General features: G+C 39.4%; 1 protein-coding gene across 10 annotated transcripts in view; it reads right to left on the minus strand.

Annotated features, from left to right (window-relative positions):
* Window positions 1-21,959, minus strand: part of FARS2 (phenylalanyl-tRNA synthetase 2, mitochondrial) — a 229,127-nt gene that overhangs the window by 84,842 nt on the left and 122,326 nt on the right. For all 10 annotated transcript variants that reach the window (XM_071553311.1, XM_071553314.1, XM_071553307.1 and 7 more), the window contains one exon: window positions 7,701-7,861. In XM_071553311.1, coding sequence (XP_071409412.1) covers window positions 7,701-7,861 — 161 coding nt within the window. The remainder of the gene's footprint in view (window positions 1-7,700; window positions 7,862-21,959) is intronic.

The following is a 21,959-nucleotide window of genomic DNA, read 5'->3' on the forward strand; positions in this document are numbered from 1 at the left end:
ACACCTGGAACAGCAAAGCAGAACAGTACATGGATACATGGGAAAGAAAAAAAATTGTTTCTCATCCTGCCACTGTGAGAACTAAGGATGCGGGAAGAAGTTTGGTAGAGAGCAGCCACAAAACCAAAAACATCCTTCAAACAAAGAAAAGTTTCAGCAGCTGTCTCTGGACCCGCAGTCAAAAGAGGGGACATCTTCCAGGTGGACACACTGGTGTTTCACATTGCTAGCTTTCAAAAACCTCTGTGGCATTTTCTAGGTTTGCTGGTAAAGCCCTGGAGCTCCCACATAACTGAAAATTTTCAGAAATGCATAGTTACATCTAGCTTTTATATTGACCTGCCATGTCATAAAAATTCTGTTGGTGATTAAAGTGTGTGTTAGGATAGACAACTGAAAGTAAGGATGAAATATTATTGCTCTTTATACATATGTATACATATACTCCACTCACTCTAAACAAATTCCAACTGGGACAGCTGTGTACAGAGCAGCAAACTCCTAACATCCAGAAAGAACAGCTCAAACCACCTATTTTCTTTAAAGTTACCACTACCAAGACCAAGTCTCCTATTGGGATGTGATGAGTTAACAGAGGTGAACATCAGAGACTGTGAAAACAACACAGAAATACAGTATTTTCAAGGAATACAGGTCAAAGACAGGAATAGTGCAATGTTTTTGCTAATGAATATCACAGGCTTCTCTGTATATCTGACTATTATCAAGGTGGCTGCTAAGTGGATGACATGGATTTACTTTGCCCTTTGGTACTCCAGCAGAGATAGTACATAAGATAAATACCACTAACTAATCTAAGCACAAAGGGCTATTGACATTTTTTATTTATTCATTTTATTTACTTCTAAAAGTAGAAGCAGAAAAGAATTGAACTACTGCTGATTTTTTTCAAGTTCAATGGGAGGCTATTGGTGAGATGAGACTGTAGTGCGTGGGGGAGAGGTGGAAACAGGGTACCCAAGAAAACCTGCACCAGATCAAAGAGCAGCAGCTGGTTTGTTGGGAACTGCATCCCTTTCCAGTGGTTATTTTTACTGAGAGTTTCAGTAATATGCTCTCAGGCACATGGTGTGACTCTTTGGGTGGTCCTGTGCAGGGGCAGGAGTTGGACTTCGATGATCCTTGTGGGTCCCTTCCAGCTCAAGATGTTCTGTGATTCTGTGAATACCATCTTAGTGCATCCTTAGTCATGGAATTGGGTTCTGACACACTAAATGTTTCACAAATCCAGAATCAAAATTTGAAGTCTCCCACACATCTTGAAACTGATAATAATACTTTAAGGTACAGATTTGCTTTCATGGTTTGTGGTCATAATTTTTGTGGTCACTCAAACATCTTGATCTTTCAAAAGGAGATCAAGAATAGATGTGTACAGTAGAAAACCCAGGAAGATTTTTCTGATTATCTAGAAAAAGACTTCTGCATCAATCTCAATAGGGGTTTTTTGCCTCAAATCTACTGTCCTTTCCTGTGTCTTTTCCCCCTTTTCACCCTGTCCCCCACAGCTTGTTTAAATTTAACTTTAAATCAAACTTTTTCATACTGCTCCAGTGTTTAATATACAGCATTTTTCTCTTCTACTTTCCTCTTGCTTTGTCTTATATCAGTGGGTTTTTTTCTTTTGTATTCAGTCATGTAGCTTTCCATCCTGTCTCCTCATTCTGAACCTCTATTTTCCTCTTTCCTTACTGTGTTTTTAGCCAATTTTCTTTAGCTGAGAATGGGAATTTAAGTCCTGTTTACTCTCCAGATGTTTACTTGTTGACTTTCTTTACCAAAGTGTTGGTCAGTAAAACTGCCTTAGAACAAAGATTTTGCAAAGTTTGTGATTTCTCAGATGAAGCTCTTCTTGCTTATAACAGACATTGTGAAAGTTTCCACTGCGTCAGCCCTGCAAGGTGTTGATCACTCTCAGCTGGATCCCAGAAAGCACAGAGATCTCTGACCTGAAACTATTTGGGCATTTAGGTTATGTTTGATGGAGCACAGGAACTACCCCATTGATTTAAACAGGACTACTCTCAAGTTTAAAGCTCAGCATGTGCTTCAGTACTTTGCCTGGCTGGGGCCAGAGGGCTCAGGTTCCCAGAGCTTCAATACCTAAAAATCATATAAGATGTAACATCCTGACGAGAAGACTTGATGATCAAGTGTTTTCTTATCCAATCACGCAGCTTAGAGCAGCATCTCTGCAAAGAAGAAGGTGTTTTTGCTTGCTTTCCATGTGTGTATCCAACCCCCAAAAAAGAAAATTCACCATGTTCTGCAGAGCACAGAACAAACCTGAGATCATATACAGCACTGTGAAGTTTTATTGGCATTCATTTAAGATGATCTACGTAAGTCACTCTTAGAAATTCGACCTTCCCAAAGTCATGCCAATAAAATGTTTAGGCTACACCATCATCTATCCACTCTCTGTTGTACCTCCACATGCATACACACACACACATTATATATCTTGAATTACAGTACAACTAATTAGACAATAAATCACAGTTCAGGCTACACCTCGTTTGTTCAGACATCCAAGTTAAATTTACATACTAATGGTTGCGTATTTGCCTTTAATAGATGCACTATTAGAAAGTAAACATAATAAATGAATAACCATTTTAGCATGGAGTTACCTAATCTTGATGAAAAATATCTGAAAATGTAGCAACCAGTGAAATCTATTTACTTTTTATTGGGAAATAAAGCTAATCACTGTATAAGCAGATAAATATAAATTACATGGAGTAGTGTACTAATGATGGATCAGACAGACCCACCCTGTGCAGTGAATGTAATAAGATCAAACTGGTTGAAATGGATGGCACAGACATTAGATGCTCTCCTCCTCAAGCATGGAATAAAGGATATAGACTAAGATGGCTTAATTTGCAAAAGTTTCCCCTTGGATCTAACAGTCCATTTTATTTTCAGTGTCTTCTAAAGCTTCAGGACAAGGTCTATGCCTCCCAGCAACACTCAGGAATGTGCACAGGAAAGGTGCACAGGGATGATGACTGTCTCAGAGAACTGAGAAGTGCACTATAAGGTAGAAAAGTTGGACTTTCTAATGGTGTAAACACGAGGGCTCACATACATAGCAAATAGTGCAAACTGGGGTACTGGATAAATGCTTTGTCATTAGAATAGGAGCTTAATTCCTATGACACACTGAGCAAGGGCAAATGGGCTCAAGTAATGCCCAGCCTTTGCTATTTTGCACAGGAGAAAGAGGAGCCTGCTTTTATTTCCTTTCTGCTATAATGAATCACTTCTTTCCACACAACTACATCTTTCTGACTTTACACCTTCTCTTATCTCTGCTTAAAATAAACAATATTTAAATGCAGAGGAATAAGGACACCACAAACAGACAAATGTGATCAAGCGAATGCCATTTATTACACACTGCACATAGTTTATACAGGGTTAAGGCTATGTTCTATTGGCTAAAGTGACTCTCACACCATCAAACTACAAATCCCAATTGGTTATAATCCATATCTCTCAAGTCCAGTGTTTTGGTGAAATCATCCTGACTGTTTTCAGGTACATCTCTGGAGTCCAGTGGGAAAGTACTGTGTGAACTCCTAGGGAGTGATTTCCTCCCTACCACTCAGCAGCAGCTGTGGCCTTGTTTATTCCCAGCTGGCAGCAGCCTCAGTTCCCACAGGGTCCATATAGATCTGAATTGCTCACCTTTCATTTTGCTGTACCTACATCTGCTAACCTCAGCTGTTCACTTTTCAAAGCAGAGAGACTCTCCTAGATTAGGGCCACATACACCATTCTGGCTACAGCTGTGCAGGAGGTGAACAGTGTCAATTCAAGTTGTCAGTTTTCCTCACTCCACTGCCAAAGGTTAGTAGCCCCTCAGGTAACCCAGCAGAGCTGCTCTAGAAGCTTTGTTCATTCTGGCACCATTAGAATGATCCTGGTTAGAAAATCTATTATTTCAAGTATGAAGAAACTGAGTTTGGAAACACTGATTGTGCCAGCAGATATAAGGAAGGAGCAGCCCCTGGAGATGTTAGAAGAGGGTGGTAAAAAGCAGGTGGTAGGCTCATTATAGTAAAAGATATTTCCGAAATGAGGAAGACGACAGCAATTCCCATAATCTCACGGAGGGAGTCTGTAGTTTTACTGGGAATCTAATCCAGATTCCCTCTGTATCAATGCTTCCCTTAGAACAGCCACACACAGGATTCTGCTTGACCTCAGTCCAGACTACAAGTCTTGTCTGTAATCAAAATAAACAACTATTTAAAACAAAGCAGCCACAGACAGCAGCAGCACCAAATGAAGGTGAGTCTGTGAAGGGAGACCATCATTGACATGACGAACCACGCGCTTGCCATGGCAGCAAAATGATGGAGGTTCCAGAAACCCTCCTGTCCTCAGAGACCATTCGTCTAAATCCACATCTGTGGGCACATCACACTCTATCCGAACTGTGCGTGCCTCCCTTCTCTAAATGCCATTTCATTTTTGTACCTTTTCCTGAGAGTTGTCAGCCCATGGACACATCTCTGTTTTGTAAGAATGCCAGCTCAGCATGAACCAGAAAGTGATTACACAGAACTGTGCTCAGAGCCCTGACAAACAGAGATGGAGCACAGCACACCAGAGCAGGACCAAGCCATTTGTTTCATTACATTGTGCCTTGCAGGTTCTTAGTCCTTCCTGCCCTGTCCACCCTCAGCATTTCATTTCACAGCCTGAGCAGAAGTGATTGAAAGCAAGTCACCAGCCTCTGATCCCCCACACTGCTCTGACTTGTGTCAAATTATAGCTAGAGCAATTTGCTAATCCAAATCCATGCAATAATCTGATCTGTGGGGAGAAGAACTCTAACACTGCTGTGCTGAGTGGCCACACTGGTACAAGCGCTGTCAGCTTTTCCCAGCAGCTTTTTGACCTGCTGAAGACTGCACACATATCCTGAGCAACTGATGACACAGGGAAAAGTCTGACACATTCAGGCTGTTAAAAGGCACAAAATAGGCACTTTAAGTCCCAAGAAAATACTCCAATTAAATTCAGTTTTTGAGCAACAGCCCAGCTAAAGGTTACTGTTATGCAGCGTGGATTTCATGTATTTGAACAATGTTTTAATGAACAGAAAGAAAAATATTTATGTTGGTGGATCATATCCATATTATAAGAAAGGGTGGGGAGAGTACCCAAAGGTTGAGAAGTCTATCTCAGTTAAACACATAAAGGATGGACATTTATTCAGACCTTCTGACATTGCAGGATTAAATTTTTGTCATGAAAGGCTCTCAAAACACCTGGTCTATCTTTGTCCAGTTCAGTGAGGCTGAAAAGTATTGCATGGCTTTGCATGCAGAAAATCTGACACTTTTAAAATATCCATTGGGATTTCTTACAACATCAACACTGGAAGACAGGCTAAAATTTTTCTTTCAAATATGACATGAAGAAACCATATAATTAATTAATTATGACTCTTTGGAAAGCAGACAGGTACAGAAGATCTGCTAATTATGTTTTACATCATACCTGAAAAAATAACATAGAGAAGAAGAAAAAACTTGAGATCTTATGGTAGCACCAAGGAGTATTTCATAGCATTTTCATTCAAAGGGTCACTAAACTCTTGAAAAAGCAATGCCAGTATGTGCCAAAAGTATGTACAGTATTGAGCCTGTAAAAGCTCAGTGTAAGACACCAATGAAAACTGGACACAGACTTCATTTTAAACAATAACCTTCTAGTCTCTTATATTCAGATATAAGCTTGCCTCTAGTCTCTTATATTCAGATACAGCACTGAAAAATGTAAGCTAAGACGTGGGGAGAATTACTCTACCAAAACTGAAGACGAAACATCCAAGTTGGGTGCGTGTATATATGTATTAAAATGGAAATGGGGGGAAAAAAGAGGGGAAAAAAGAATAAAAATTAAATAAAAATTAAATAAAATAATAAAAAGTCCATAAGAATTTCTTGATACCTCAGCAAAACTCTGTATCTAAAACATTAGCCATATCCTTTTCTTTAGAAGAGAGAAAGAAAATATTGAAAATAATCCATTTTTCCACCTCTGCTGCCCCACTCACATCCCCCTCATTCTCCCAGACTGTATACTTTTCACTGGCCTAGTTCTTGGGATACAGCTGCCCAACACACTTCCTAAAAATCATGTCCTTTCCACTGAGCCTATTCTCAGCAACCTGCGTCTCTGATTCACTACACCTGACTTATCTGAAGCTGAACATGAAAATTATATGCAACTTAGAGAAATCAGACACCTCACCCTCTCTCAGAGATAAGATTGCAGTCTGTAGCCAAGTCATAAGCCCAGGAGCAAACCCAGTGAGAAAGATAGGGGCTGAAAAGGAGACTTGGGCATTCCTTATTGAAAAGGACAACAAACATTCTATAAGAGATCAAGGACACCTACAAGCAGACCTACCTTCAGAACAGAGGCAAAAGCCTCTCTTCTTTCTGTAAGTGATAACTAACTACACCTGAATACCCAGCTGTCATCAAACAAAAAATAAAAAAAATAAAACAAACAAAACAAACAAAAGAAATTAAACAAAAAAAACACCAAAAAAACAAACTAAAAACAAAAACAAACCAACTGAAACCCAACTAACCAAAAAAAGTCTCCAAGCCCCTACCCAAACCAAAAAACTGAAATTCATCTGTCAAATGTACCTCAAACATAATTTTCCCTCTACCAGAGATGATGTGTGAGAATTGCCATGATTTAAAAAAAAAAAAGATGCTGCTCCTGATTCCATGTGCAGACTACTCAAACATCACTAAGTGGTATCACTGTTGATTTCCCCATTGATGTTTTCCATTCTTAAAAACATAATCAAGCTGTTTACAAAGAAAGCAAGTAAAATGGTAAAAGGTAGCAGCAAAAAGTGTTTTGCTGCTCTAGCACTCCAGACTTCATCAAACATCTTCACAGCTGTGACAGCTCAGCCCTCCCAAAGGCCAGCTGATACCACCCAAGTTGAACTTCCCATGCTCATGTTGAAGAATATTATAGAAGTAGCAATTCCAGTCAAACCAGTTATGCCTGATTGCTTTGCAAGTACAGAAATGTGAGATAAGGTTGTTAAGTATAAGTATCACCTCACAGAGGAGTTACAAAGGACATAAAAGCTCAGCCTGTGCTCTCCCCACCAATCACCTGGAGGAAAGGCCTGACATGTTGAAGATGGCAAGGCATATTCACAAAGCATTTTGCCAAAGTTTAACACTGCAACTCACATTGACTCTAATAAATGTAGAGTGAAAACAATGGCAAAATTCGAGCATGTGTCATGATCTTTGAATTCTCTGTATCAAACACGTATTTATAATGAAACAGAATTCTTGAAACACAACTCAAGAACATAACCAAACCAGACACAGGTCTAAATCAGTCCCTATTCTGGATATGCTTAAAAGTTAAGTGTGTTCTTAAACACTACTGATAACAGGGTATCAGCAGGAACTCACAACATTATCTGGTTCAAAAAAATGTTATCATCAAAAGCTGGATTTTACTGCAGTATATCAGAGAATCATCATGGCTATAAAGCTCTTGCTTTAAAACCTAATCTGTTAATGGCACAGAAGTTTAATTATGTGATATTCTCTAGGGATGCACATACTTTAAACTGACAGTAAATTATTATCATATAGATGTTATTTTACCTGGAACTTTATTTTTTGCCAAATGTGAGGGCCAATAAATTGTTTCAAGAAGCGTTCGTCTTCACTCCAGAAGAGTCGGATGTCAGGGATCTCATACAGGATCATGGCCAGCCTCTCCAAACCCAGGCCAAATGCCCAGCCAATCTTATCCTGAGCACCAGCTGCAAGACACAAAGAAACGAGACAAAAATTCAAGAGCTCAAGTTCACAACATGGAAAATTACGGATAAAATGTTCATCTATTTATTAAGAAGAAAATAAAAGGTGAAGTGACAGGACAGAAAATCCTACAACCACCAAAAGAAAGATCTACAGGCTGCAGGACCGATCCTACTTCCATCAAGAACTGCAGCAAGACTGAGCACATCATGTAGTCCAAGAGTGGTAACAAAGTAAAGTCACAGCCTTGGAAATCTGTGTCCAAAGTTTCAGACAAGCCTGAGAAATGCTGTATAACACCATCCACTACTTCCCTTTACTATCCTTGGAGTTGAGCATTGACTTCAGAGTTGGATTTGATGTTCCTTTGGGTCTCTTCCAACTCAGAATAGTCTGTGATTTCTACACTTGGCTCAGCTGTGTTTTGTAAGACACACATGATTTCCCTGTTTAGAGTATTTTCCTTGGTCTGACAGACTGGGTCAAGCCTATGCAGCATTAACATCATTCCTAACATTTCAAAGGATCCCAAGTGTCTCTTTGGAGGCTTCTGGAAGAAACAGAGCAATGGGATGTGAGGCACCGTTGCATTAGCATCACACCTCCAACCAGGGAACTCCTGAGCTGCTGCTCCTGGGAAAAGCCACTGCTCCCACATACACAATTCTCTTTTATGCAGCACTAAATATGAAAAGACAAGAATATTTAATAAAGATGAGCTGTACAGATATTAATGATGCAACATTTCTGTCAGGAAAGTAAATATTCATACCTTCCTTCATTTACAGGGCAGGAGCACTGAGACATTAAACAGGGATTTTTTCACCACCAGGAACTAACTCTATGTTTAGCCATCATTCTACTGATTTTCAAATAAGCTGAGAGCCCAGCAGCCCTGGCAAAGGCTCAGAGCTTTTAAAAACTTAAACAAACACCTAAATAAACACACTTATGCTGAAAGGATCTGTGCATGCGTGACAGACTTGGCTCTGAGTCAGATAACATCACTGTACATCTCATAGCTATGCATCTAGACAAGGGCCACACCAGCTTGGACCTATATCAATTTAAACTAATTTTTTGGAAACTTTTGAGGTTGGCAACTTCCCCACCATCATGCAGGAGGCTGGAAGCAGGATTCTGCTTTCCAGAAGGAGAAGTCTACTTTCTGATGTCTCTGCTATCAGAAAGGCAACAGTTCCCATTATTTGGGGGCTAATGACATCCTGAGCTACACTGTCATGTTTAATGTTTCGACTAAACAGTTTAAATAGAGGCAGGCAAAACAAGCTTGGAAAAAGAGACACACTTGTCACTTCATTTCGATTAATTGCTTTGAACCTGCCTATTTTTCAGGAATAACAGGGCCTCAGCAGAACCTGCCTGTGCCTCACCTGCAGCCTCAGCAGTATTGCACTGGCATAGGAATTTGGTTAACTTTCTCACAGAATCCCAGACTATTCTGAGTCAGAAGGGACCCACAAGGATCATCGAGTCCAACTCTTCAGTCAGTGGCCCACACAGGGGATTGAACCCATGCCCGTGGCATTATTACAACCAAGTTTTAAGCAAATGAGCTAATCTCAGGTAAGAGAACTTCACAGGGAAATCTGGGCATTCTGCCTTGTCCCTTCTCATGTGCTCATAAGGCAAGATTTTGCACTTTCTGACCTTTGAAAGCAGAGGGTTTGTCACCTGAGTTGTGGAAGTCCTAAGAAACAGAGGAGTGGGTGTGAGGCCAAAATGTACCTCATGACAGAGCTGATCAAAACAATATGTGCTACCACAGGAAGAACTACAAAGCTTGGTACTGTTGGTTGAGTTATTTCTAGAGGAAGAATAGTGACTACACAGAATGTTTTGAAATTTGTGGTTGGGCAGGATTCTGAGTTTTGACTTTAGGCATAAACCATAAACTGTTTCTTTTCCAAAATGAAAGGACTATTTCTCTCCATACACCAGTATATTACAGTAATTACATTTTTATGGCTATGAAAAAGGGAAGATAATTCACTGCAATCTTGTTGCTTCCCCAAACTTTCATCTTGCCTTTCCAGGATCATTGATTGCTGCCTCAGTGACAAAACTATTCATTTCAGAAGTGCCAGACTTTCACATACTATGAGTATTGCTGTAGGCTGATCAACACACTCCACCCCCTCCTCCAGAGCAAAGTAGAGCACCTGTAGCAATATCCATGAGGCTTCTGAGTGGTCACTACTTAATCTCAACAAAAGCATTAAACCTGAAAGCTAAAAATGCCGGATTAAGCATCAGCATTAATTAATTTACTGATGCTCATTTAAGTATACATGATAGGGGTGATGCTCCTCCTCCCCCACATTAGTGATGATTACTGGTACATCAGGCAAGAAAAAAAGGAATGTGACAGAAGATTAGAACACGTGTATATTCTGATTAGCAGAGCTTTACACTTAAGACTTGTGACTTTTTATTTTTTGATGTACGAATGGTTTTCACTGTAATGTTTTTTCCCCTCACACTTTACACCAAATTGACTTGGGATTCAATTCCTCAATGAATGTTTTGATTTTATATTGGCAATTTCTTATTTTCTTTGTTTGTGGGTTTGTGGTTTTGTTTTGGTTTTTTTTTGGGGGGGGGCTGTTTTGTTTGGGGTTTTTTTTAAGAAGGACTGGCACACATGAAAGGCTCTTGCACTTTGTAGCAGACAAAAAAAATCTGCTATCTGCTGCCAGCTCTGAGCTTTGTCATCCAAGCTATGAATTAACACCTAAACACCAAACTTGTCTTTTGGATGACTGTCGTACAATTACCAGCCTTCGTACCACAAACTTCTCAAGTGTCTGCAGTGAAAGCTGTATCAGTGAAGAATTGCCTCTCCTCAGAGGGGGGAAAAAAAGAGAAAAGAAAAAGGAAAATTCAGATTGTTAAAATTCCTCCTCAAATCAGTGCTAGCACATCTTCACTGCACTCTGCATCTTCAGTTAGTTTGTCTCTGACCTCCAACTTCCTATTTGTAAAGGTCCAAGATAATGCAACATTGACTTAAAACATCTGAACAACTATCTTGGGGCACTCAACATGCTTCTAAACATATTTCTGACTGGAAATGACCAGGTAGGTGGCTTAGAAATTAAACTTGGAGGTGGTCATCCTGTTGAGTGAGAAAGCAACACAGAGTTTTTCCCAGCACAAAGGCGTGTTTAAACGCACTGAATTCTGGCAAATATCATGCAAAGAAGTCAAGTGAATGTGAGTCAACATGACAGAAAGAATGAACACAGAATAGCTTAAAATGTGGCAAAAAATAAGTTGAGGTTCTGATGAGAAGACCTGGTCAAAGCAGCAGATTCCAGGGACCTGGTGGGGCAATCAGAGCATCACTGCTTGAAATAACACAGCCCAGCAGATAAAGCTTTCCTTACACACCAGCTTTCCCAGACTCAAAGGTTTGGACACTGCCAGGCTCCTGCTGCCACAAAAATCTGACTGCCCACCAGAAGAAAATTGCTGGAAGCTTTGCTTGTCAGGTAGCCAAGGATGGAAGAGCGAAGGATGAAATGGTTTGAGTGGCTTCCCACAGTGGCAGTTGAGACAGACAAAATCTGATGTCACAAGGTTGCATCATCACAGCTGTGTCTTACAGAAGATGTCAAGATCCTTATCCTCCTTCTTAAGTCACATCTAGTTGTCCTGGTCTTAAGCCTAAAGCCCAGGTGAAACACTTTACTCGTAAATGTAGATGGAACAAGCAGCTCTCCAAAAAAGCAAAGTTAAATGCCAGAGAAATTGGATCATTCAGGATGGGAATTTTCCTAATTATTCACTAAAGCACATATCATAATGACCTGCCAGAATTTATAGATTATATTGCCCTGAATTCTCAGAAACACCCACAGACAGAAACACCTACTCAAGGAGTGCAAGGCAAGACATTCTGCCCTGAACAATGATTTTAAGGCATATTTTGCAGCATATTATAAGAAACAGGTTGACAAAGCCCTTTTGGTTTACATTCCAGTCATTTTTAAATCTCTACTGGCCTTTATTTAAGAATTTTTGCTACTTCTGTAAAACTGCCAATAAAGAAATCTTTCTCTCAATAGGGCCTAAATTGGGTCTTCAAACTGTTATACTCAGCAGTTACTGAGAAGTGAAAGAAATTAAATTTTGATCTTGGATTGAGGCAAAGTCCAGAGCACACAACAGCCTGCATACAAGGTGTTCTTCACAAAATGCCCAAAAATTAATATACCCCAAGTGTGAGTAGCTGAAATCTGGGATGAGTTCCAGAAGCAAAGACCTGAATTTGATCTCCTTCTTTCAGTCCAAACTGTGATTGTTAATAGAGCAAATTCTGGAACTAAAATGGTGGAAAGAGAGGTGAACAAATTCTCAAGGACATACAGACTACAAACCACTTTTTACCAAAGTCAGAGCTTCATTATAGACATAATGAACATGTGACTTGACACCAAACATCAAATTCTGGAAACAAACACCTGTGCTCACATTCAAGCTCTGGGAATTAATGGACAGGTGATGAATATGGTTTTGATAAACAGCTTCTGCAAAATAAATACTTATTGCCAGAGCCTAGGAATGCTCATTCTACATGAATGCCACAGCAATGAGGCAAACCATGCTTACACTAAAAATAAGCCCATTTAAATTACTTCCTACTTTATATAAAACTCTCGTATGTTGGGAGTCAAAGGTTTTACATGCCAAAAAATAATACTAAGTTTTCAGCCTAACAGAGAAGAGTCAGATGGCTGAGATGTTCAGCAACCAAGGCCAAAAAGTTTAACAGAGTTTTCTCTGACCTTCTCTCTTCACTGAAAGCAAAATTAAACCTGTCATATTGTTCTCTTGTAACTCTGTTAAACTGATGCATTCAGGTTCCTGTGTGCAATTCAGTTTAAATTACATCCCAAAATGAGGACTGGCTTTCAGACCATGCATGCTAAGAAAGCCACTCCTCAAGAACTCAAGGAGAGAAGTAAACATTCAATTATGCCAATTCTGTGGAAAGAGAACTTATCTTTCTAAATCTCATATGTGGAATAATTTTCTAACAATAATAGTCACTTTGAGACTACAGCTGTGTCTCCTGGGTCAGACTGATCTGTTCTGTTCTCTTCATTTGAAAACTAAGCAAAAGAACTTTAAAGGCTTTGAATAAGTTTTTAATAAGTATGTTTATTTTTGTTTTATAACCCAAAGAGCTGCCAACATACTAAAGGAAGAGCCTGTTTAAAAAGTTTCTACCCAGGGAAGCCATCCACAGGATTCTGCTTTCTTCCAATATGTATGTAACATTCATTCTACCTTATTACCAGTATTGTTCCAGGCCAAATAGCTGGGAGGGAAAAATTTCTGATAGGGAGAAATGGATAACCAGAGAAGAAGACAGGAAAACTAGTTTAGCAAAAAGAGGAAACAGTGAACAAAAAAAAAAAACAGCAAGGAGGAACTTCCCCTATTTTTCCCCACCTCAAACTGATACTCTTAGTTTCCAATTCTTTTTAGCTCTCTGCTTTATGAATTCCTCAGTCTTCCTTCTTTGCTTCTTTCCATCTTCCTACCTTTGCCAGAGGCCATCTCTCCCATTCCCACATTCCCTCCTAAACATTCACAATAAAATCAGTGGCAAACCCACCACTGAACAGAATCTTACTTAAACTCTAGGATGTTTTTTCAGAGTTCATAACCATACACAGCAGTAGCATTCAACCTTTTGAATCATGCAAGATAAAGTATCCACTTAACTCCTGAGAGCAATACATTAGTGAATAACTAGAAACACTTTTATAGTATATGGTCTTCCTTTTCTCCATACTTCAGCCTACATAGCTGAACAAATGACTTTTCCCTTATCCCTGTCTCAAGACTGGACAATCTCCACAGATGACAGTGCAATTTGCTGTCCTAATTTATTTCACAGAGCAAAAACTGCCTCGACTCCTTGGGACTATTTCCCTTGGCTCTGCCTGCAGGCTCCAGGACTGCTCTTTTTGTTCTGTGTATGTAAAAGCAAGCTGCAATTCCTTTCTTAATGTTTTGTCCATTCAGACAAAGTTGAATTTTGAGGTTTTGGGTCTTTTAATAGCTTTTAATACTGTTAAATCTCCCTAGACACTCGGGCCATGTAGATTTGGAAAAAAAATAACAGCTATAAAGAAATACATGAGGGATTGCCACTTGGCAGAAAGACCAGGTCTATAGTAGAGATCAGAAATTCAATTATGAATCTCATTTCTTCAGGGGTATAAGTACAGCTGGACAAATTCCCTTCAAATATATTCATTGCCCCCAGATGTCACTTCCTTGGCAAAATTTCACCAAAGTTGACTGTTTAGTGTCTTATAAAACTGGTTTGTTCTTCCAGAACAACAGACAGAACAAGAACAAGAACGCAAAGACCACCACAACGTGATACAATCTTCAAGAGATTAAGACATCCTCAAAAGATACACAGGCAGCAGTTTATCTATCATAGCACAGTATACTCTTAGCATCTGTTTGATATTCTTCTTCGAGAATCAGAACAGCCAGAACACCCGCAAATATATATCAAAAGGTTAAAAACATGTTCAGCTGATAACAGCACACTCTCATGGTTATCTGAAAGCCTGACACTGTACAATAAATTCCACTTCTACAGGCAGGGACTGACACCATATTTTGTGTTTCTACAGCACCTACCTGGGGCTTCTGACTGGGGCTCCTTGGCTCTACAGTATATAAAAATAATAGATAAAATTTATGATTTAACTCTTCTGCCACAAACTTATTCTAGGGAAGAAAGTCGTCAAAAGCTTCATGATCATGTAGATACCACTTGTCTTATAGCTGGGGTTGGAATAACAGACCTTCCTTTCCTAGAATGATTTAGGTAAGACATAATAAATGTGAATTGCTGAATATCAAAATCTCTCTATCAATACTTCTTCAGATGGTAAAGCTGTAAGAAGATTTCATACTGAAGTGCAGCATCCATACCCTATGAACTCCAACAGAACCCACTGCACAGGTCTGACAAGGTCCCAGGTACACAAGATTTATTTATTTAAAAAAAACCACAACATGAAAGCTCCAGGTGTACCTAATTGTATTATCATATAGCACAGGCAGGGAAAATTTTGTTGAGAAGCACCTCCAGATTTCCTTTCTTCTTGCTACAGAAACTTCTCCATCAGCCCTGTGCTACAACAACTCCAAGGACATTCCTTACTTTTGCTCCCAAACGGCTCTTCAAAGCGTAATTTTATTCCCAACCTACACCTGCTTATTGATCTCTCATCTGAAAAAATATGACCACTGCACATTCCTGGACAAAATCTTTTCCATCAATAGGTCTCATGCTACTAAAGACATAGGAATGATTCAAATATATAATTATAGACACTACCAAACAGGATTTGCAAACAATGTCACAAAGGGTTCTTTTGCATTTCTCTTTATATTGCTCCTGAGTATAGTGTTTCCATTGGCATTTGTCTACCTGGACACCTGCAAATACCTTTATCTGCACCTCTAACACAGCTATGGGTGCTCAAATACAACAGTGTAGGCTGCTGGTACATTTTGTACACAAGGCATGCATAAAAGGAGAAGGATACAGCTGCAGCACTAATGGACACCTCAGGAGACTCGGTTTTGTGTCTCAGGAAAAGACAGTGAGCCATGACCCTCTCCTCTGCCTGGGCCTAAAATCTCCTCTATTTCCTCTCATCCTCATGTTCCCAGAAACACTAAGATGAGCAAAACCTGAACTTACGAACAGCTCGTAGTGCACTGCTTGACTTCAGTGTGGCCACGACCCTTTGAACTGCATCACCAGGGCAAGAACTGGAGTTGTGCCTCACCCTACACGTGCTCAGTGACACTTTGGAATGGCACTGCCACATCCAGAGCTCCTCTGGGGGCAGCAAATGAAGAGTTTCCACTCCAGGTAAAAGAATTCTCACTCCTACTCTGTTCATGCTTTGAATCAAACCTGGTCATTTGGCCCAAGGGTTGGACTTGATGATCTCGGAGGTCTTCTCCAACCCAATTGGTTCTATGATTTACAACTTGATGGCTCCTAGTGTGTTCTCTTTGAATTTGGGAAGGCTTCCAAACAGAAGCAAAGATACCTGCAAGAAGATGCTGAGAAGCATAATTCTGGGGGACACTGTTGGCTCCTTCACTACTACAGATTGCTAAGTATCTGGTCTAAACCAGATCCTTCAGTTCTACTGTAAATGGGAAGAAAAATATCACCAATAATTATTCACACTAGCACAAGAAATGTACAGATAAACACTTAACTTTCAGACATGTAAAGTAGATTAGATGAATTTGACCCCATGTATCCATTTCAGCTTCAAGTTTTATCATGAAACAATCATAATTGTATAATTACAAGGGAGAGAAGAAAAACATCTTTCATCTCAGAGCAATCACCTTATGCTAATCTCTTTTGGATTTCTTTCTCTGATTTCTTTTAATTAGTTTCCTCAATTCTAGCAACTTCTTTCACAACTTTGGAACTCATATGATTCAAATACAATGGAAATTAAGTTCCAATTACTCTCTTATATTTATTTCCCTCTTTCTGCATCACATCAAGTACCTATAGACACTAAAAAATTATAACCTATGTAATTTATTTCATCTTATTCATCTGTAATACTACAAGGCCACCATATGTAATACAGCCAGAACTCCAAGTTCTTCTTGCTTATGAGTAAGACATTTAAATTACTGATTATTTTTAAAATTAACCCACCATCTCCATATGAAGCAGGTGACGAAAATATTGAGGATGAAGCAATTGTTCCTTAAAGTAACTCTTTTTCATTTACTTTCTAATTTGTATGAAAGTCACGACCTGTAGCAGGAGTACTTTCTTTTTTTTTCTGAAATATAATGATTCTTTAAAAAGTGACATAAATTATATTAGAAGTTGGCATGAAAAGGATACAATACAGTACTACCAGCTTCTATACTGTTGGATTTGGAAGAAATGTAAAATTGTGAAGTCTTATCTGAACTATATAAGAAAAACTTAGGAAAAGATGCAAGAAAAGGTTTTGCTTGAAGTCCTTGAAATAATTTGTGGAAGCAACTTAGCATTTTGCAGAGGCTTCTTGCTCACTCTTGCCATGCAGCTGACAAGGCATGTAAAACACTATGAAAACAGATATACAAGCAGTAAAATATACAAACGAAGCAGATTATGCTCTGCAGTTCTTTGTAGCAAAATGGCATGACTACAACAACCCTGCAGTAAATTAAATCAATAGAATGTAAGAACTTGCTTTACCCTCAGTTTATATGTAGTTTTAAAATGGGCACTTTTAAATCCCAGTTTTATGCTATCCATCTTTAATGGCATTTCCTAGCAAAGTGTGCCAATAGCAAAGTGCCCCCAATAGCAAAGTGCCCCCAATAGCAAAGTGCCCCCAATAGCAAAGTGCCCCCAATAGCAAAGTGCCCCATTTTACACTCCAGGCCATTTTCCCAGTCATGATGGACACCCAGAGGAATATCTGCTTTGCTAAAATGAAAACCAAAATACTACCAAACTAGACAAGAGTAATGTGCCCCCAACAGAGCAAACTGGTAAAACTTGAAGAGATTCTTCTCAACAATGTACCTGTTCATGGCCTGTGTCAGCACAAGTTCAGCAGCAACACGTTGTTTCTGCTGGTATGAAGTACATTCACAACACACCTATAGTGGCCACCCTCTCCATGACACAGGGTGTGTGTTACATGTGTTACACTCAGTTATATGACATTATGTGTTACACTCAGTTACTGACACATTGAGCACATCCAGCTGACAGAACAGCTGTATTTGTTTTTGAAGGAGGAGGGATTTTCCTCAGAAAAAATTCAAAGACTGCCACATAAAGCATTCAATCTTTCACAGCTGCTTGAAAAAAAAACCCAACATTTTTCTCCCACTATGTTCATATAAATTCTCAATTATATCAAATATTTTGTATCTGTAATAGAGGTACATACACGGAGAATTACTCTACAAAACTTGTAATTGTATTACACTGATGACTCATAAGAACATGATGATATACAACAGAATACTTCCATTTTTCAGTTTTCAATTTAAAACAACCAGAAAATGGCCCACAAAAGTGAGCCTTAACACAACACTCGGTGTTTCAATGACACATTCAGATATTCTGAAATGCCAGAATTAAGGTTGCCTGAGGAACACTAAGATGCTCTCATCTTGGCAATATATTACCATGCTGTCTTCAATGAGGCAAACAAGAATTAATCTTTCCACAAGACTTTGCTCTGTTCAGCACCGAGAAGAGACAATGGTTAATGATCCCTGCCTGCATTCCTTGCATTGCTGAACATGTTTCCCAAGTGTCTTTTGCACTGAGCAATATTCAAGCAGAGCCCTGAAGACACATTCTTTCTTTTATGATCCCAGTTCCACAATATTTAAATGCTTGCAAAATATTTAAGACTTTTTTTTCCCCTCTTCTTCTTCTGCATGTCTCTGTGAGTTGAGGAAGGATTACTGTCCCCTGTCTTGCAGCTTGGTCATAGAGACTTAAAGATCAAAAGCATCTGATAATTGTGCTCCAAATCTGAAATACTTGGGGCCTGCTGTTTCTGCACCAAGCATGACATGGGGTTTAGTATGTTCAAAGGACTGCTCCCTATTCCTACAACTACAGCTGTGAGCACTCAACACTTCTGCAAATCAGACCCCATGGTCCCAAGTCAGACACTGGGACAACAAAGAGTGCACAGTGAGTGGCCACATGCAAGAAGTTCGAGTTCAGAGATGCTGCTACACTCAACTTTTTTGCTCAGGAAGGAAGAGAAGGCAGAGTAGCATTCAACTGCACAGACTGTTCTTGCCTGCTGTCATTAAAGGCCCCCATTTCATGCTTTCCAACTCCTGCCATAGTGAGGCAGACACTTGTATGAGTGGAATCCTCCACCTCACAGTTTGAATTCATCCACAGATGGATGATCATCCAGGAAACTGAATCAGACAGTGAAGAAGTAAACTTAGCAACGTCCTTTGCTTCCTAAACATTCCTAACCCTCCTCCATCCAACAGGGGTTCCTCCCAGCATGCTGACTTTCCAGCCATGGAGGTTTCTCTCTCTGCCTTGCTGGGACACAGAGGAAGGTTTAAAGGGATTGAGCCTCCTGTGTCCTGACAAGGTGCTGACGGATGCCCACAGCCCTGGGCTGCCCTGCAGAGAGCCTGGCTCAGCCATGCCCACCTCATGGAGAGCACTGGATGAGTTCAGCCTGGAGCAAGTCATGGTACCAGAGAGCCTGCACTTACTGGAAGTTTTTGGAGGAAGCCAGAGCTAAATAAACAGCCTCTGAGAAAGGGAGTACTATTTACTGAACACAGACACATCATGTATGCCTTTTCCTCCTCCTGAAACAACAGTATCCTTTAGAGAGGAGATGAGCAGTCAAACATGCAAGTAAGGTGGGCTAAAGATATAATTAGACTTGACCAGAAGTTGGCTCAAAACTAAAGCACTACATAATCTGATGGCCACTGATCAAAACAGAGGAAAAAACAAAAAAGACACAGACCTCAGTAAATATATGGAAAAGTTCCTTCTTCACCAAACATCACCTTGTTCCATGCACAGGCAGGGGCATGGAAGACAGACCACAAAGAGAGATGTGCTCCAGTGTGCAATCTCTGTGTGTGAGTATCAGAAAACCTCAGTGGGACAGATCCCACCTTCACTCTGTGAGTTTTCTATCTTCCTCATGAACTATATGAATGGAAATATTCTGATAAACATACAACCTAAAGGAAAGGATACTGCTTTGATTACATGGTGTTTTAATTCACTGCATAGTTAAATGAATTATCAGAGATAGACCGTTCATCTCCTTTACTTTGTGGAGCAGTGAATATACTAAGAAAAATAATTTCTCTTGCTCAGTTGAAGAACTGCAATTTAAATCCCCTTATTAAAGAGATTCTCAAAAAAAGTCACTAGTTCTCTAATAATCCTCTTCCATATTTATTAATTAATCTCTTGTTATGCACCGACCTTAATTTTGGAAAGGTAAAGCCACTGACACCTAAGAAATGAATGATAAAAGAAGTGTTAGACCCCTTAATTCTATAATTCCAATTAATGAAATACTATTTTCCACTGGGAATTTTTTTTAAGTGCCAGATAAAGGGGCCGCTGTGCTTTTAAGATTTACTCTCATGATGAAATAGTTTCTTTTACAGCTATCAGAAATATAATTAAAAGAAGAATCTTCCTACAAAATAAACCTACAGATAGTTTTCAATAATATCTGTTTTCTTTACAGTTTGAAAATTGACAGCAATTGCTATAGAAACTCATAACTGCTCTGGTAATTTTTGCCCTGCACTCATGTAGAGAAGTCCATCTTGAATATCAGTCCCACTTGTCAATAGAGGAGAATCTGAAATAAATTAACATTTAGTTTTACAGGACAGGTACTAATTGGACTGTTATTTTGTCACTGTGTAAATTTTCAATGACCTTTCCAAAAAAGAAATAACAAGTCAATAGAAACTGTTTCTTCTTGACTTTCTCCACCCCCATTTTAATTATTTTTTTTTAAGCAGCCATCTGGAGTATCTTAATCTCTTTCCAGACACAGTCTCATTTTTCATACTTTTTTCTTTTTTAAGATAGAAAGAATACACAAGGCAGTTTTGCTCTTTTTTTAATTTACTTTGCATTTTACTTTAATGTAGATTTTCTAAGTTTTTATCTCAACTACTATAATGCATATTTACAGCAAATAACATCAGGGGTTTTCAGCACAAAGTAGCCTTAATCTCACTCGTCTCCTGATTCTCTCCCTCTCTCAGGAAATGGAAGAAGTAAAAACAACAAAACAAAACCACAGAGGGGCCACCTTTCAACAGCTGATGCACATTTGTGCATCTTGTAAAGCAGTATCTGAACACATAATCAGTTTATTTACATCTACCCACTGAACTTACTGAATAACAGCATTTGCAATTACAAGTTATATCAGCATAGCTGTGGACAAAGACTGATCAGCCCAAATCCTATTCCTTGCTCTGTTCTCTGCCACCATATGCTTGGAATACTTCCCTCTGGTGGGCAAGGGATCTTGCTAATAATACAGGCAATGGAAACCCACAGGCATTTCAAAAGGTGGTGTGACCAGCTCTAGGAATACTCTGCATCTCTCCTGAAAGTAAAAGAAGATTGAACCCACATGCACAGAGCACGGGAAGCAAACAGGAGAAATTAAAAGTCTAAGAGCAGTTCCAGAGCCATGACCTCAGCAGGATTACAGCCATGAAGTGACAGCTCACTTTAGTGGAGTGATGGGCAGGGACAGGCTCTTCTGGGAGCAATATAAAACATAACTGAACAAAGCCCTGAGCAACCTGTTCTGTCTGAGCAGGGAGTTGGACCACAGAGCTCAGGAGGTCCCCTCAGACCTACATGATTCTGTGATGATGGCTTTGTGTATGTGTGTGTGTGTGCTTGCAATTCTTCATAGGAAAATCATGCTTGGTCTTTGATAAGAAGAAATTTTGAGCTAGTGGAAAGGCCAGAATAATAATTTCAACAGAAAACTTCATATATATCTATTACATAGGATTTCAGTGGGCTTAAAAAAATAAATGGAGTCCTGAAAAGTGTGTAACAGTGCCAAAAAATGGAGGTAAAACACAGCAGTGTAATATTCTTTCTCAATGGATATTTTAAACTAACATGCAACTAACTGAGGTCATTACTGCATGTAATTAACTGAGTCATTTACATGCAGCCTCCCTGTCAATTCTTTCTGCAGTGAATGGTTAAGCATGCAATAGCTGGTTTTTATACAGCAACATTTTAAGTAGCATCTTTGGCTCACCTTCTTCATGAAACCACAATCAGAGGAACTTCTATAAATGTCACTTGTCTTTTATGGAGCGCTCTATCATTTCAAGACAAAGTGGATTAACAAGTTAGTATTTAACACAGCTCTTGGGATTATTGGAACTGTTTCAGAGATGAGAAAGAGAAGGGCTGCAGCGTCTCATATAAGAAAAATTGTTTGATTTTGGGTGCCCATTCCTGGCCTTGTGGGG

The sequence above is a fragment of the Pithys albifrons genome, chromosome 4 (genome assembly GCF_047495875.1).
Source record: "Pithys albifrons albifrons isolate INPA30051 chromosome 4, PitAlb_v1, whole genome shotgun sequence".
NCBI classification, from domain to species: Eukaryota; Metazoa; Chordata; class Aves; order Passeriformes; family Thamnophilidae; genus Pithys; species Pithys albifrons.